The sequence below is a fragment of the Diabrotica virgifera genome, chromosome 5, assembly GCF_917563875.1.
Source record: "Diabrotica virgifera virgifera chromosome 5, PGI_DIABVI_V3a".
Taxonomy (NCBI): domain Eukaryota; kingdom Metazoa; phylum Arthropoda; class Insecta; order Coleoptera; family Chrysomelidae; genus Diabrotica; species Diabrotica virgifera.
The window spans coordinates 243,067,019-243,083,530 of NC_065447.1; the positions used below are offsets into that span (position 1 = coordinate 243,067,019).

The following is a 16,512-nucleotide window of genomic DNA, read 5'->3' on the forward strand; positions in this document are numbered from 1 at the left end:
ACACACTTTTTTAAAGTTTGCAGTTTTAAAAACGAATGCATGTACCAAGTGTCTGATATGGTAATTAATTTATGGGGACTCCAGTTTGTTAAACTGACACTCCAAAAACATATGGTCAGGGGATGCATTCGTTTCGTAAAACCATGTCTTTCTTAGCGTCTGGTTTGTATATTAACGGTGACTTTATATGACCCACATTATTTCGTTTTGAGAAAAAAATATTAAAATTAAAATTAGCAAAAATAGTAATTAAAGCGTATTGGTATATACCCCAAGGTTTTGCTTAGTTAGATCTCGGAAAAGGGTCGGTCGTTAGCGAGTTAGTAGTGCCTCGGTTGCACGCTGTGAATAGACTGTTAAGAAAAGCCACAACCTATTATATCGAAGTTATGCCTTTCTACAGTATGGCCCGGAGAGGACAATAAATCACTCCGATCTGACGCATAAAAAACAGACACACTTCTGCAGTTTAAAAAACGAATGCATGTCCCAAAGTGAGTTGTTGACATAATGGTCTGATATGGTAATTAATTTATGGGGACTTCAGTTTGTTAAACTGACACTCCAAAAACATATGGTTGGATGCATTTCGTTTCGTAAAACCATGTCTTTCTTAGCGTCTGGTTTGTATATTAACGGTGACTTTATATGACCCATATTATTTCGTTTTGAGAAAAAAATATTAAAATTAAAATTAGCAAAAATAGTAATTAAAGCGTATTGGTATATACCCCAAGGTGTTGCTTAGTTAGATCTCGGAAAAGGGTCGGTCGTTAGCGAGTTAGTAGTGCCTCGGTTGCACGCTGTGAATAGACTATTAGGAAAAGCCACAATCTAATATATCGATGTTACGCCTTTCTACAATATGGCCCGGAGAGGACAATAAATCACTCCGATCTGACGCATAAAAAACAGACACACTTCTGCAGTTTTAAAAACGAATGCATGTCCCAAAGTGAGTTGTTGACATAATGGTCTGATATGGTAATTAATTAAAAACATAATATGGTCAGGGGATGCATTCGTTTCGTAAAACCATGTCTTTCTTAGCGTCTGGTTTGTATATTAACGGTGACTTTATATGACCCATATTATTTCGTTTTGAGAAAAAAATATTAAAATTAGCAAAAATAGTAATTAAAGCGTATTGGTATATACCCCCACGGTGTTGAAGGGTCGGTCGTTAGCGAGTTAGTAGTGCCTCGGTTGCACGCTGTGAATAGATTGTTAAGAAAAGCCACAATCTATTATATCAATGTTATGCCTTTCTACAATATGGCCCGGAGAGGACAATAAATCACTCCGATCTGACGCATAAAAAACAGACACACTTCTGCAGTTTTAAAAACGAATGCATGTCCCAAAGTGAGTTGTTGACATAATGGTCTGATATTGTAATTAATTTATGGGGACTTCAGTTTGTTAAACTGACACTCCAAAAACATATGGTAGGGGATGCATTCGTTTCGTAAAACCATGTCTTTCTTAGCGTCTGGTTTGTATATTAACGGTGACTTTATATGACCCATATTATTTCGTTTTGAGAAAAAAATATTAAAATTAAAATTAGCAAAAATAGTAATTAAAGCGTATTGCTATATAACCCCAAGGTGTTGCTTAGTTAGATCACGGAAAAGGGTCGGTCGTTAGCAAGTTAGTAGTGTCTCGGTTGCACGCTGTGAATAGACTATTAGGAAAAGCCACAATCTAATATATCGATGTTACGCCTTTCTACAATATGGCCCGGAGAGGACAATAAATCACTCCGATCTGACGCATAAAAAACAGACACACTTCTGCAGTTTTAAAAACGAATGCATGTCCCAAAGTGAGTTGTTGACATAATGGTCTGATATTGTAATTAATTTATGGGGACTTCAGTTTGTTAAACTGACACTCCAAAAACATATGGTAGGGGATGCATTCGTTTCGTAAAACCATGTCTTTCTTAGCGTCTGGTTTGTATATTAACGGTGACTTTATATGACCCATATTATTTCGTTTTGAGAAAAAAATATTAAAATTAAAATTAGCAAAAATAGTAATTAAAGCGTATTGCTATATACCCCCAAGGTGTTGCTTAGTTAGATCACGGAAAAGGGTCGGTCGTTAGCGAGTTAGTAGTGTCTCGGTTGCACGCTGTGAATAGACTATTAGGAAAAGCCACAATCTAATATATCGATGTTACGCCTTTCTACAATATGGCCCGGAGAGGACAATAAATCACTCCGATCTGACGCATAAAAAACAGACACACTTCTGCAGTTTTAAAAACGAATGCATGTCCCAAAGTGAGTTGTTGACATAATGGTCTGATATGGTAATTAATTTATGGGGACTTCAGTTTGTTAAACTGACACTCCAAAAACATAATATGGTCAGGGGATGCATTCGTTTCGTAAAACCATGTCTTTCTTAGCGTCTGGTTTGTATATTAACGGTGACTTTATATGACCCATATTATTTCGTTTTGAGAAAAAAATATTAAAATTAGCAAAAATAGTAATTAAAGCGTATTGGTATATACCCCCACGGTGTTGAAGGGTCGGTCGTTAGCGAGTTAGTAGTGCCTCGGTTGCACGCTGTGAATAGATTGTTAAGAAAAGCCACAATCTATTATATCAATGTTATGCCTTTCTACAATATGGCCCGGAGAGGACAATAAATCACTCCGATCTGACGCATAAAAAACAGACACACTTCTGCAGTTTTAAAAACGAATGCATGTCCCAAAGTGAGTTGTTGACATAATGGTCTGATATTGTAATTAATTTATGGGGACTTCAGTTTGTTAAACTGACACTCCAAAAACATATGGTAGGGGATGCATTCGTTTCGTAAAACCATGTCTTTCTTAGCGTCTGGTTTGTATATTAACGGTGACTTTATATGACCATATTATTTCGTTTTGAGAAAAAAATATTAAAATTAAAATTAGCAAAAATAGTAATTAAAGCGTATTGCGATATACCCCCAAGGTGTTGCTTAGTTAGATCACGGAAAAGGGTCGGTCGTTAGCGAGTTAGTAGTGTCTCGGTTGCACGCTGTGAATAGATTGTTAAGAAAAGCCACAATCTATTATATCGATGTTATGCCTTTCTACAATATGGCCAGGAGAGGACAATAAATCAGTCCGATCTGACGCATAAAAAACAGACACACTTCTGCAGTTTTAAAAACGAATGCATGTCCCAAAGTGAGTTGTTGACATAATGGTCTGATATGGTAATTAATTTATGGGGACTTCAGTTTGTTAAACTGACACTCCAAAAACATATGATCAGGGGATGCATTCGTTTCGTAAAACCATGTCTTTCTTAGCGTTTGGTTTTATATTATCGGTGACTTTATATGACCCATATTATTTCGTTTTGAGAAAAAAATATTAAAATTAAAATTAGCAAAAATAGTAATTAAAGCGTATTGCGATATACCCCCAAGGTGTTGCTTAGTTAGATCACGGAAAAGGGTCGGTCGTTAGCGAGTTAGTAGTGTCTTGGTCCACAATTTATTATATCGATGTTATGCCTTTCTACAATATGGCCCGGAGAGGACAATAAATCACTCCGATCTGACGCATAAAAAACAGACACACTTGTGCAGTTTTAAAAACGAATGCATGTCCCAAAGTGAGTTGTTGACATAATGGTCTGATATTGTAATTAATTTATGGGGACTTCAGTTTGTTAAACTGACACTCCAAAAACATATGGTCAGGGGATGCATTCGTTTCGTAAAACCATGTCTTTCTTAGCGTCTGGTTTGTATATTAACGGTGACTTTATATGACCCATATTATTTCGTTTTGAGAAAAACATATTAAAATTAGCAAAAATAGTAATCAAAGCGTATCGCTATACCAATTTCAACCTTCTGTGGGCAAGGTCATGTTGAATGTTTTAGGGAGCATTCAAAAAACTTTTAATATACAAAAACAGTATATAAAATACTATTTTGCTGTTGTTTTTTCTTAGGGGCTTGTCCGTCGAACTCTCTAAGCAAAATCGGTAGTCTCTTTATTATAAATAATTTCAAGAGATACAGTGACTCGATTATTAATATATATTTCTTTTTGTTTTTGCAGATTTGTAGAACGCTGTCACACCGTCGGTTTTCTGACCGAAAACGTTATAAAGAAGATGCCATCTCGCGGCCGCAAACGATTCGTCTCTGAGGGCGACCAACAATTTTTTAAGAATCATAAGATCGAACACTAAGGAACACCATACCTACAAGTAGTTTTTCATGCATTTGTATTCTTTCTTACTAGCACTAGGTGCTTAACATGGAAAATTGATCGAAATGTTACTTTTTGTATATGTTCTATGAAATAAAGATTATTTCAAGTTTTTTTCGAATTTGTGATCCTTTAGACAAATATACGATGAGATTCGCTGGGCGCTACTAGTCACACTAGAGTGGGATATGAGATAGCAAGAGACGTAGCATTGATGTATGATGTATACAGGGTGTCCAGGGAAAAGCCACAATCTAATATATCGATGTTACGCCTTTCTACAATATGGCCCGGAGAGGACAATAAATCACTCCGATCTGACGCATAAAAAACAGACACACTTCTGCAGTTTTAAAAACGAATGCATGTCCCAAAGTGAGTTGTTGACATAATGGTCTGATATTGTAATTAATTTATGGGGACTTCAGTTTGTTAAACTGACACTCCAAAAACATATGGTAGGGGATGCATTCGTTTCGTAAAACCATGTCTTTCTTAGCGTCTGGTTTGTATATTAACGGTGACTTTATATGACCCATATTATTTCGTTTTGAGAAAAAAATATTAAAATTAAAATTAGCAAAAATAGTAATTAAAGCGTATTGCTATATACCCCCAAGGTGTTGCTTAGTTAGATCACGGAAAAGGGTCGGTCGTTAGCGAGTTAGTAGTGTCTCGGTTGCACGCTGTGAATAGACTATTAGGAAAAGCCACAATCTAATATATCGATGTTACGCCTTTCTACAATATGGCCCGGAGAGGACAATAAATCACTCCGATCTGACGCATAAAAAACAGACACACTTCTGCAGTTTTAAAAACGAATGCATGTCCCAAAGTGAGTTGTTGACATAATGGTCTGATATGGTAATTAATTTATGGGGACTTCAGTTTGTTAAACTGACACTCCAAAAACATAATATGGTCAGGGGATGCATTCGTTTCGTAAAACCATGTCTTTCTTAGCGTCTGGTTTGTATATTAACGGTGACTTTATATGACCCATATTATTTCGTTTTGAGAAAAAAATATTAAAATTAGCAAAAATAGTAATTAAAGCGTATTGGTATATACCCCCACGGTGTTGAAGGGTCGGTCGTTAGCGAGTTAGTAGTGCCTCGGTTGCACGCTGTGAATAGATTGTTAAGAAAAGCCACAATCTATTATATCAATGTTATGCCTTTCTACAATATGGCCCGGAGAGGACAATAAATCACTCCGATCTGACGCATAAAAAACAGACACACTTCTGCAGTTTTAAAAACGAATGCATGTCCCAAAGTGAGTTGTTGACATAATGGTCTGATATTGTAATTAATTTATGGGGACTTCAGTTTGTTAAACTGACACTCCAAAAACATATGGTAGGGGATGCATTCGTTTCGTAAAACCATGTCTTTCTTAGCGTCTGGTTTGTATATTAACGGTGACTTTATATGACCATATTATTTCGTTTTGAGAAAAAAATATTAAAATTAAAATTAGCAAAAATAGTAATTAAAGCGTATTGCGATATACCCCCAAGGTGTTGCTTAGTTAGATCACGGAAAAGGGTCGGTCGTTAGCGAGTTAGTAGTGTCTCGGTTGCACGCTGTGAATAGATTGTTAAGAAAAGCCACAATCTATTATATCGATGTTATGCCTTTCTACAATATGGCCAGGAGAGGACAATAAATCAGTCCGATCTGACGCATAAAAAACAGACACACTTCTGCAGTTTTAAAAACGAATGCATGTCCCAAAGTGAGTTGTTGACATAATGGTCTGATATGGTAATTAATTTATGGGGACTTCAGTTTGTTAAACTGACACTCCAAAAACATATGATCAGGGGATGCATTCGTTTCGTAAAACCATGTCTTTCTTAGCGTTTGGTTTTATATTATCGGTGACTTTATATGACCCATATTATTTCGTTTTGAGAAAAAAATATTAAAATTAAAATTAGCAAAAATAGTAATTAAAGCGTATTGCGATATACCCCCAAGGTGTTGCTTAGTTAGATCACGGAAAAGGGTCGGTCGTTAGCGAGTTAGTAGTGTCTTGGTCCACAATTTATTATATCGATGTTATGCCTTTCTACAATATGGCCCGGAGAGGACAATAAATCACTCCGATCTGACGCATAAAAAACAGACACACTTGTGCAGTTTTAAAAACGAATGCATGTCCCAAAGTGAGTTGTTGACATAATGGTCTGATATTGTAATTAATTTATGGGGACTTCAGTTTGTTAAACTGACACTCCAAAAACATATGGTCAGGGGATGCATTCGTTTCGTAAAACCATGTCTTTCTTAGCGTCTGGTTTGTATATTAACGGTGACTTTATATGACCCATATTATTTCGTTTTGAGAAAAACATATTAAAATTAGCAAAAATAGTAATCAAAGCGTATCGCTATACCAATTTCAACCTTCTGTGGGCAAGGTCATGTTGAATGTTTTAGGGAGCATTCAAAAAACTTTTAATATACAAAAACAGTATATAAAATACTATTTTGCTGTTGTTTTTTCTTAGGGGCTTGTCCGTCGAACTCTCTAAGCAAAATCGGTAGTCTCTTTATTATAAATAATTTCAAGAGATACAGTGACTCGATTATTAATATATATTTCTTTTTGTTTTTGCAGATTTGTAGAACGCTGTCACACCGTCGGTTTTCTGACCGAAAACGTTATAAAGAAGATGCCATCTCGCGGCCGCAAACGATTCGTCTCTGAGGGCGACCAACAATTTTTTAAGAATCATAAGATCGAACACTAAGGAACACCATACCTACAAGTAGTTTTTCATGCATTTGTATTCTTTCTTACTAGCACTAGGTGCTTAACATGGAAAATTGATCGAAATGTTACTTTTTGTATATGTTCTATGAAATAAAGATTATTTCAAGTTTTTTTCGAATTTGTGATCCTTTAGACAAATATACGATGAGATTCGCTGGGCGCTACTAGTCACACTAGAGTGGGATATGAGATAGCAAGAGACGTAGCATTGATGTATGATGTATACAGGGTGTCCAGAAACTCTACCGACAAACGAATACAGGAGATTCCTCAGATAATTTTAAAACAATTTAACCCAATTCACTTAGTCCGAGAACGCTTCCTAATGGAACTAGAGCTATTTGAAGATGGCGTCTGGTAATTAGTTTTCCTTAAATACCTCCGGAACGCTTCTATTTAGAAAAACTAAAATTGGTATGCATATTTATCTTTCAGAGATAAATCGATTCCGAGTAGAAAATTAGATAATTAAGTTAAATATTATTTAATCTATATTTAAGTCTTCTTGTCAAACCAAATTAATTTTTTGTAAATTTTTTCTATTTAGGGGTTGTTTTTAAGGATTGAAAGGGGGTTAATAATATGATAATTAAAATAGAGAACGTAAAATATCATTTACTCTATATTTAAATCTTTTTATGTCATACAAAATTAAGTTTTTGTAAATTTTTTCGATTTAGGTGTTGTTTGCAAGGGTTGTACGGTTTTCAAGGGGATAAAATGAGTTTAACATGAGGTTATTATGTTAGAAAACACTTCACAACGTCACTCTTTATTATTGTCAATTTTTCCATTAAGGGGTTGTGTTCACCCCTTAAAAATAAAAACGGAGTTCGAGTCAATATCACTTTTGAAGTTAAGGGTAAGATAAGCCTAATTCCAAAATCTCATGTAAATCGGTTCGTAGTAAAAAATTTCGGAGGTAAAAACCTATTTTACGCTTCAATGACTCACTAGGAGAGCAATTGAAGTTAGATGTTAGATCAGTCTCATACAAATTAATAGTGCAAAGTAGTGACGTCTGTCACGGCGACAACTGCAATTGCCGTCGATGTCGGAATCGTACCTTTTAAGCCTTAAAAGGAGAGTATACAATGTCGATGTCGGAATCGTACCTTTTAAGCCTTAAAAGGAGAGTATACAGTAATAGTACATTTTTTCACGGTTTTTGCTCTAAATTTTAAAGAACCCCTTGGATTGACATGCAATTTGGCATACGCATAGCTTACATACATGTCAAAGAAGAAAGTGATATTGTGCCTGTGTGCGTTTGCCCTGGAGGTGACTTTCACCCCCTCTTGGAAGTGAAAAAATATATGTCCAAAATAAGTCCGGAAATGGATAAACGGATTAATTTTAAGTAACTTTTGTTCTATAGAGCTTTTTCGCCAAGTCAACACTTTTAGAGTTATTTACGAGTTAATATGTAACTACATTTTTAGACGGTTTTTCGCAAATAACTCAAAAAGTAAATATTTTGTCGAAAAAAACGTTCTTAGCAAAAATATAGCCTGTAAAAAAGTAAAAAAATGGTGTACGCGTGAGGTCTCTGGACCGCGTAGAACCAGTGATAGCCAATGAAAAATAGGTGCATATTCGCCAAATTTTAAATAGGGGCAATAGGGATAGCACTTTTTGGGGAAAATCAGTTATAACTTTGTTAAAGTGTTTAAAAAAAGCTTTATTTCTGTTTTTATAAAAAGTTTCTAGTATTAAATTTAAACAAGTTACGCTCAAAATAAAGTTGGTCCCTTTTGTTTTGGCAAAAAAAAATCGGGAAGACCACCCTCTAATTAGCCACTTAAATTAAATTAATCGTTACCGCTCCACAAATTATTTTACTTACGTTGTGTTTATATGATCTTTAAGTTTCATCGATTAAAAGTGCTTATTTTTGAAAAAAATTAGTTTTAAAGTAATATTTTTAAAAATTTTAATTTTGGAAAATATGTTTTTTTTCAAAATAACTTAAAAATTGTTAGAGATACCAAAAATCTCAAAAAACAAAAAAGTCAGCATTGTTTTTCTGAATATCCTGTATTTTTTGTTTTTCTATAAGACAAAAATTGATTAAGATTTGGTGTTTCTAAATTTGCATACATTCGTGATCAGTGATTCGTTCAACCCCTTTTAACTACAGCCCTTTCAAAAATAAGGATTTTGAACCGATGAAACCTACAGATCATATAAACAATACATACACGAGTCAAAAAACTTGTGAAGTCGTAACGATTAATTTCATTTGAGATACTAATTAGGAGGTGATTTTCCCGATTTTTTTACCAAAAAAATGGACTAGCTTTATTTTGAGCGTAACTTGTTTACTTTTGACGCTAGAAATATTTTTTATATATCAAAAATGAAGTTTTTTAAACACTTTAAATAAGTTGTAATGAGTTTACCCCGAAATGTTCTTCATTTTGGTTATTTCACATTAAAGTATTCCATTTGGAATTTGATTAATATGAACCTATTTTTCATTAGATATAACTCTGTTTCTACTAGGTATAGAGACGTGGTGTATACACCATTTTTTAAAAAAATTTACAGGCTATGTTTTTGCTAAGAATGTTTTTGTTGCTTACATTTACTTTGCAACTTACTTTTTGAGTTATTTGCGAAAAACCGTCTAAAAGCGTGGTTATCTTGTTGAAAAAATAAACATATTCATTGGCAAATAACTCGAAAAGTATTGACTTAATGAAAAAACTCTATGGAACAAAAGTTACTTAAAATTAGTCAGTTTATCCATTTGGACTATTTTGGACGTATATATTTTCACCTCCAAGAGGGGGTGAAAACCACCCCCAGGGCAAAAGCACACATCGGCACAATATCACTTTTTTTTCTTTGACTTGTTAGCTATGTGTGTGCCAAATTTCATGTCAATCCAAGCGGTTCTTTAAAATTTAGAGGTTTTGCAATATTTTACCGTTAAAGATCGTACTATAAATGTGTTCTTCCAGTCATTACGTACGGACCTGAAACACTAACATTAACTAAAGCAAGGGTGTCAAAGCGTAGAATAGCAAAGCGGAAAATGAAAAGATCCATTCTCGGAATAAGACTTGCGGATCGACTGTGAAATTTAGACATAAGGCAAAGAAAGGGTGTGCAAAGGGACTGTGTAAGAGGGTTATTTTCGGACAGCGAGGGTGCGTCTGAACTGCCTGCCTGCTGTGACGATACTGCAGAGACCACAACACGGTCATCATGTTTGCGGTTTTACAATATGGCTAGAAAAGGCAATAAATTAATACATCTGGCGTTTTAAAAGCTCAGAACCTTTCTGTAGTTTTAAGAAATGTCTTCGAATGCATTTCCAAAGTGCTTTGACATAAGGTCTGATAATTTAATTAATTTATGGGGAATTCAGTTTCTTAAACTGAACACACCAAAAACATATGGTTAGAGATACATTTCGTTTCGTAAAACTTCTTAGCATCTGGTTTGTATATTAAATGTGAATTTTATTACTGTTTTGAGAAGTTATTAAAAAATAAAATTAGAAAAAAACTTCAGGAGACACTGTAACTACTGTACTAATGGAGGATTTATGGAAATAAAACAAAATTTGAGTTGTAAAATCAATCAATTTTATTAAACATTAACATTCTGATCTTCAACAAGAAGAACTCGTACATATGCAACCAGCGCATGTCACTTTACATCCCAAAAACAATTTTTAATTATAAAAACATATTTATTAACAAATGTATCATAAATTTTCTGTCATAAAATAATCTCGTACTTATTCTAATAAAAATACAAGAAGAAATAATGTATTTAACCTGTAAACGCGCAAATAATAAAATATAGAGAACAACAAATGATAGTTAAATACTAAAGTAAAATAAAAATAATAGACAGGGCAATACTGAATGATAAAACCCGAAGCTATGCAAAGTTGGTTATATAAACGTTAAAACAAGATGCAGTTGAGTAGTCAAAATGATTTAAAAACAAATCAGTCTTTTTATGAGCCTTAAAATACATTGGGATGATTTCTAAATTGGGAAAATTATCAAATACAGTAGCGTACCAGCAAAATTAGCTGTGACTATGTTCATTTCTATACTAAATAGGCCTCGGAAATCTAAATTACAGTGCGTTACGTTTGAATTAGGTACATACGTAAAAACTGGCAACATTGTACAGTAACAGTCAACGTATAATGATTACAAGATGCATTTTTGAGGTTATGTTCGTAAAATGTATGCAGTTACAACCATTTTGACAGCTATCACGTGGTTTATGTGCCTGATTTGCAGTTTTATCGGGAATAGACAGATTCTTGAAATACAATAAATTTATTAAACGAAAGATCAGCGGAGTACCTTTGTTAAACCTCCTGTATTACTAATTCAACTTGAGGCACTGTAATTAGTAATATTTTCATATTGCTAATATAAAACGATATAATGGTGGTGTACTGTTGGTTAACCACCTTTTTTAGTTACAACTAATTTTATCCAATATTGAGCTCTTGGTAGATTGAAATTCACAGTTCCCTCTCAGAATAACATACAAGCAAGTCATCTATGAACCAATTTCATTTGAGTTAATCGAATACCACTCTGTGATAGGTAAAGTGTTATCAATACATTATTCAAAACCAAACCCACGTTAACAACTTCGATCACTATGATTTCATCACTCATAAGAAGTATCTAGGAATGTATTTATACATAGAACGGATTTAGGCACATCAAACAAACAAGCATTTACAACATATACACAGACAATGTAAGAAACATGTAATCGATCAATCAAGAAACATTTTTATTCGATGTGGTAGGCCCGGGAAAGGATTATACGTATACGCGCCATTTATAAGGTGCGCACGGTCGAGTTGAAGCTAGGGGCGACTCAGTAACTTCTCCTGGGACATGTGTAGACTAGGAACGAATAAAAAAACTGCTAAGAAGTTCAATTTGGAAAAGGTTTGAGTATCTGTTGAAACAAAACAAAAAAGCTCTAGAGGCGTTAAAGTCTATCCAAAAGCCTCAAATAAACGCTTTAATTCTAAAAGAAGCAGGGTATCCACAAAAAGATCTTGCAGGTGATACCACATAGATCTCTTTAGCCTTTTCCCGCATGTGAGGGTATGCCGTAGAGATCATCAATTCCCCAGCTTCTTGTGGGGCAAGAATAGAATAGGAACAGAACAGAAAACCGTGGTAGAGCTCAACATTGGCCGAAAAATGTCCAAAGGGTGTGCATTTGTGGTGCTTAGACGAAAAGGTTTGAGTATCTATTGAAAGAAGCCAAACGAGACTAGGTGCAAGTCTACTTGAAAGGCGCAAACAAATATAGATGGAGAGTATACCCAATTCCTGGTATCAGGCGACACCAGTTAGGTTTCTTTAGCCTTCTCAAGCTTGTGCAGTTATGCCCGTAGTGACTATCCCTGTTCCAGCTTCTTAGATGACAATATTTGAGTATCTGTTGAAATATGCCACACGAGACTCGACACTAGGCGTTAAAGTTTATCTGACAGGCGCATACAAATATAGATGGAGATTTATCACAATTCCTGGTATGAGGCGATACCAGTTAGGTTTCTTTAGCCTTCTCAAGCTTGTGCAATTATGCCCGTAGTGACTATCCCTATTCTAGCTTCTTCTGAGGCAAGAATAGACTAGGAACAAACAACAAAAACCTAATAGAGCTCAATATGGACCGAAAAATGTCCAAAGGATGTGCATTTGTGGTGCTTAGTAGAGTATATTTGAGTACCTGTTGAAATAAGCCAAACGAGACTCTACACTAGGCCTTAAAGTCTATCTGACAGGCGCAAACAAATATAGATGGAGATTTATCACAATTCCTGGTATCAGGCGACACCAGTTAGGTGTCTTTAGCCTTCTCAAGCTTGTGCAATTATGCCCGTAGTGACTATCCCTATTCTAGCTTCTTCTGAGGCAAGAATAGACTAGGAACAAACAACAAAAACCTAATAGAGCTCAATATGGACCGAAAAATGTCCAAAGGATGTGCATTTGTGGTGCTTAGTAGAGAATATTTGAGTACTTGTTGAAATAAGCCAAACGAGACTCTACACTAGGCCTTAAAGTCTATCTGACAGGCGCAAACAAATATAGATGGAGATTTATCACAATTCCTGGTATCAGGCGACAGCAGTTAGGTTTATTTAGCCTTCTCAAGTTTGTGCAATTATGCCCGTAGTGACTATCCCTATTCTAGCTTCTTCTGAGGCAAGAATAGACTAGGAACAAACAACAAAAACCTAATAGAGCTCAATATGGACCGAAAAATGTCCAAAGGATGTGCATTTGTGGTGCTTAGTAGAGTATATTTGAGTACCTGTTGAAATAAGCCAAACGAGACTCTACACTAGGCCTTAAAGTCTATCTGACAGGCGCAAACAAATATAGATGGAGATTTATCACAATTCCTGGTATCAGGCGACACCAGTTAGGTTTCTTTAGCCTTCTCAAGCTTGTGCAATTATGCCCGTAGTGACTATCCCTATTCTAGCTTCTTCTGAGGCAAGAATAGACTAGGAACAAACAACAAAAACCTAATAGAGCTCAATATGGACCGAAAAATGTCCAAAGGATGTGCATTTGTGGTGCTTAGTAGAGAATATTTGAGTACTTGTTGAAATAAGCCAAACGAGACTCTACACTAGGCTTTAAAGTCTACCTGACAGGCGCAAATAGATATAGATGGGGAGTTGCACAATTCCTGGTATCAGGTAGCACCACCTAGGTTTTTTAGCCTTCTCAAGCGCATGTAGGCATGCTGGTAGTGGATATTCATGTCCTAGTCATGTCTTGTATGGTAAAAATAGACTAGGAACAAACAAAAAAACCACGATACAGCTCAACATGGACCGAAAAATATCCAAAGACTGAGCATTTGTGGTCAATTAGGTTTCTTTAGCCTTCTCAAGCATGTGCGCGTATTCCGGTAGTCACTCTCAACACTAGAACAACATGAACTAAACAATGTTTAAAAAAATGAGCATTTGTGATGATTAGAGGAAAAAGTTTGAGCATGTGTTCAAATAAGTCAAGTGAGACACGACACTAGGCGTCAAAGTCTATCCCGAAAGGTACAAGCAAACAAAAATGTAAGGCAAGGTATACCCAGAAAATCTTCAAAGTCACAGTGTAGAAGTGTAAAGGAGACCAAACGATACCTTTATCTACAAAATTTGTATTGCTGGTACCAACAATGACTGGATATAAGCAAATTGTACTTAGTTATATAATCAGACAAGCGAGTAAGTAGCCCCTAAAAATCAGTTACACGTTGTCAAGAGTAGACAATAGAGAGAATAGTTCAGTTGTACTTGTATCATCAACTAGAAGAAGGTCCTAGTATCATGAGTTTTTCAGTGTTGTCAAGTATTTAAATATTTTTTCAAACAAACAGATGAACTTCTAGATTTAAAAACTTTTTTCATACTAAAATAAAAACTTTTTTGAATATCTTCATTTTAACATTTGTGCTATACATATTTACAACAAGATCATGAAACACTAAGTGATATGTTAAATCAGTTTATTTCATTTTTGTAGCACTTGTTTTTTTTTTCGATGTTTTTATCTGTTTATTCATTTACTTGACCTCACTTTTTTTCTGCCAAAGATATTTACTCATATTATATTTACCCATACAAAAATATTGGACTGTCTTATCTCGATGGAGACTATAAAGGCACACACTGAAAAGGAGAGAACACGAACTCCAAACACAACATCCTATCACTACTACAGTATAAAATGGTAAGCTACTTATTATACGTAACAATCAAGGGAAGGTCTAAATCTGAAAATATTTTTTTAGCTAATGTGCCACTGTACATAAATTTTTTGCGAAAGTCGATTTACAAAAAAGAACTATTAATCCAGAGGAAGACTTTGTTAAATTTTTGTAAATCCCCTGTGATATATTTTTACATTATTGATATTTACAATGTGTATAGTAGGGTTTTAGCTGGAAAAGTCTGCAAAATATCCAACGAGTATAGAACAATTAGAAAAAACACAACAGTAACTTGTAAGAGGCGATTTTAGTAGAATATTGACTGCGCATGCGCAATATCATATGCGCCACGTAGTCAATGTCGAATGGCCTTTCGAAATATCCATCACTTAAGACAAAATGTGGAAGACAACTGGAGACTTTCGAAATAAACATTTTTAAAAAATGAGTTGAAGTATGCCGCAGAGAAAGAATTCGCATAGTCCAGAAAGCAACTGCGCATCCGCTAGGAAAAATATTCCGATTCGGATGTTTGGCACAATCGTACTCAAAAAGGACCCCTTTTAACAAATTTGCATGTTGCCAGGACCAAAAGTTGGTCAAAAATTTTTTAAACGTTTTTTTTTTGTTTTTTTCCTAAAATTATTTTTTTTGCATCGAACAAAGTTTTTTTAGGTTTTTTGGATCATTTCAAACAGAAAAGGTCTTTAGTGACTTTTCTCTATAGTTGATAGTTTTTGACATAAAAGCGATTAAAAATTTAAAAATTGCGAAATCGCCCATTTTTAACCTTCAGAAACTAGGTGAAAAACTGAAAATTTCGATGTTGCCAAGGTAAGAAGATATTCTTTGAACATCGATTGATCAAATTCCGAAGAGTTTTTTGCAATACAATATCGAAAACCCCTTTGTTTTTAATTGCTAATCAAGCGGGACCGACACTATTTTCAACCGTTGCATATGTATATTTATGTAATCGGAGAACATTTTAAGTTTAAAAAAATTAAAAGGTAAAGTTTTCAATCCTAATAGCAACTTTAATAATATTGAAAAATATTAAAAAACATTACTAAAAGATTTTTAAATTGAAAACTTATTGGTCCATTTCCCTGGTGCCACCTCCAAGGCTTCTAAAATTTGCAAGCCAAATGGATGCTGCAGTAAAGACAAAAGGAAGGAATTCTAAACGTTGCAATTCACAACCCCCGTCTGCAGTTTGGTAAAGTTCCAACGAAAAATGGACCTAGTTACTCTAAAGGAGTAATACTAATATAAAATAAAAATGTAGGTATACCATTTTTATTCAGTTGCAATGCGAAGGCAAAACAATTTTATTTTGCACTTAGGATAGGGAGCGCAGCCCAGCACTCTGAATCGACGATTTTCGACTCTTATTGGAGTCATCATCGGAGAGGCCTAGACCAATTAAAAAATAATTAAAAAACAAAGGGGTTTTTGATATTGTATTGCAAAAAACTGTTCGGGATTTCATCAATCGATGTTCAAAGAATATCTTCTTACCTTGGTAACATCGAAATTTTCAGTTTTTCACATAGTTTCTGAGGGTTAAAAATGGCCGATTTCGCCATTTTTAAATTTTTAATCGCTTATATGTCAAAAACTATAAACTTTAGAGAAAAGTCACTAAAGACCTTTTCTGTTTGAAATGATCCCAAAAAACTAAAAAAGCTTTGTTCGATGCAAAGAAAAATAATTTTAGGAAAAAAACGTTTAAAAAAATTTTGACCCAC

General features: G+C 34.7%; 1 protein-coding gene and 1 long non-coding RNA gene across 4 annotated transcripts in view; both read left to right on the forward strand.

Moving 5' to 3' along the window:
• LOC114325113 (programmed cell death protein 4) overlaps positions 1-7,135 on the forward strand; it is a 51,339-nt gene extending 44,204 nt beyond the window's left edge. For 2 of the 3 annotated variants that reach the window (XM_050650958.1, XM_050650957.1), the window contains exon 5: positions 4,085-4,351. In XM_050650958.1, the coding sequence (XP_050506915.1) occupies positions 4,085-4,217 (133 nt within the window). In that variant the 3' untranslated portion in view covers positions 4,218-4,351. Of the gene's footprint in view, positions 1-4,084; positions 4,352-6,868 lie in introns of those variants that run through there. The other variant, XM_028273054.2, reaches the window with a different exon arrangement.
• Positions 7,136-10,603: 3,468 nt separating this feature from the next.
• On the forward strand, positions 10,604-15,262 carry LOC126884753 (uncharacterized). The gene is made up of 2 exons (XR_007698147.1): positions 10,604-13,172; positions 13,467-15,262. It is a non-coding gene; the product is annotated as an uncharacterized LOC126884753 (long non-coding RNA).
• Positions 15,263-16,512: the final 1,250 nt, after the last annotated feature.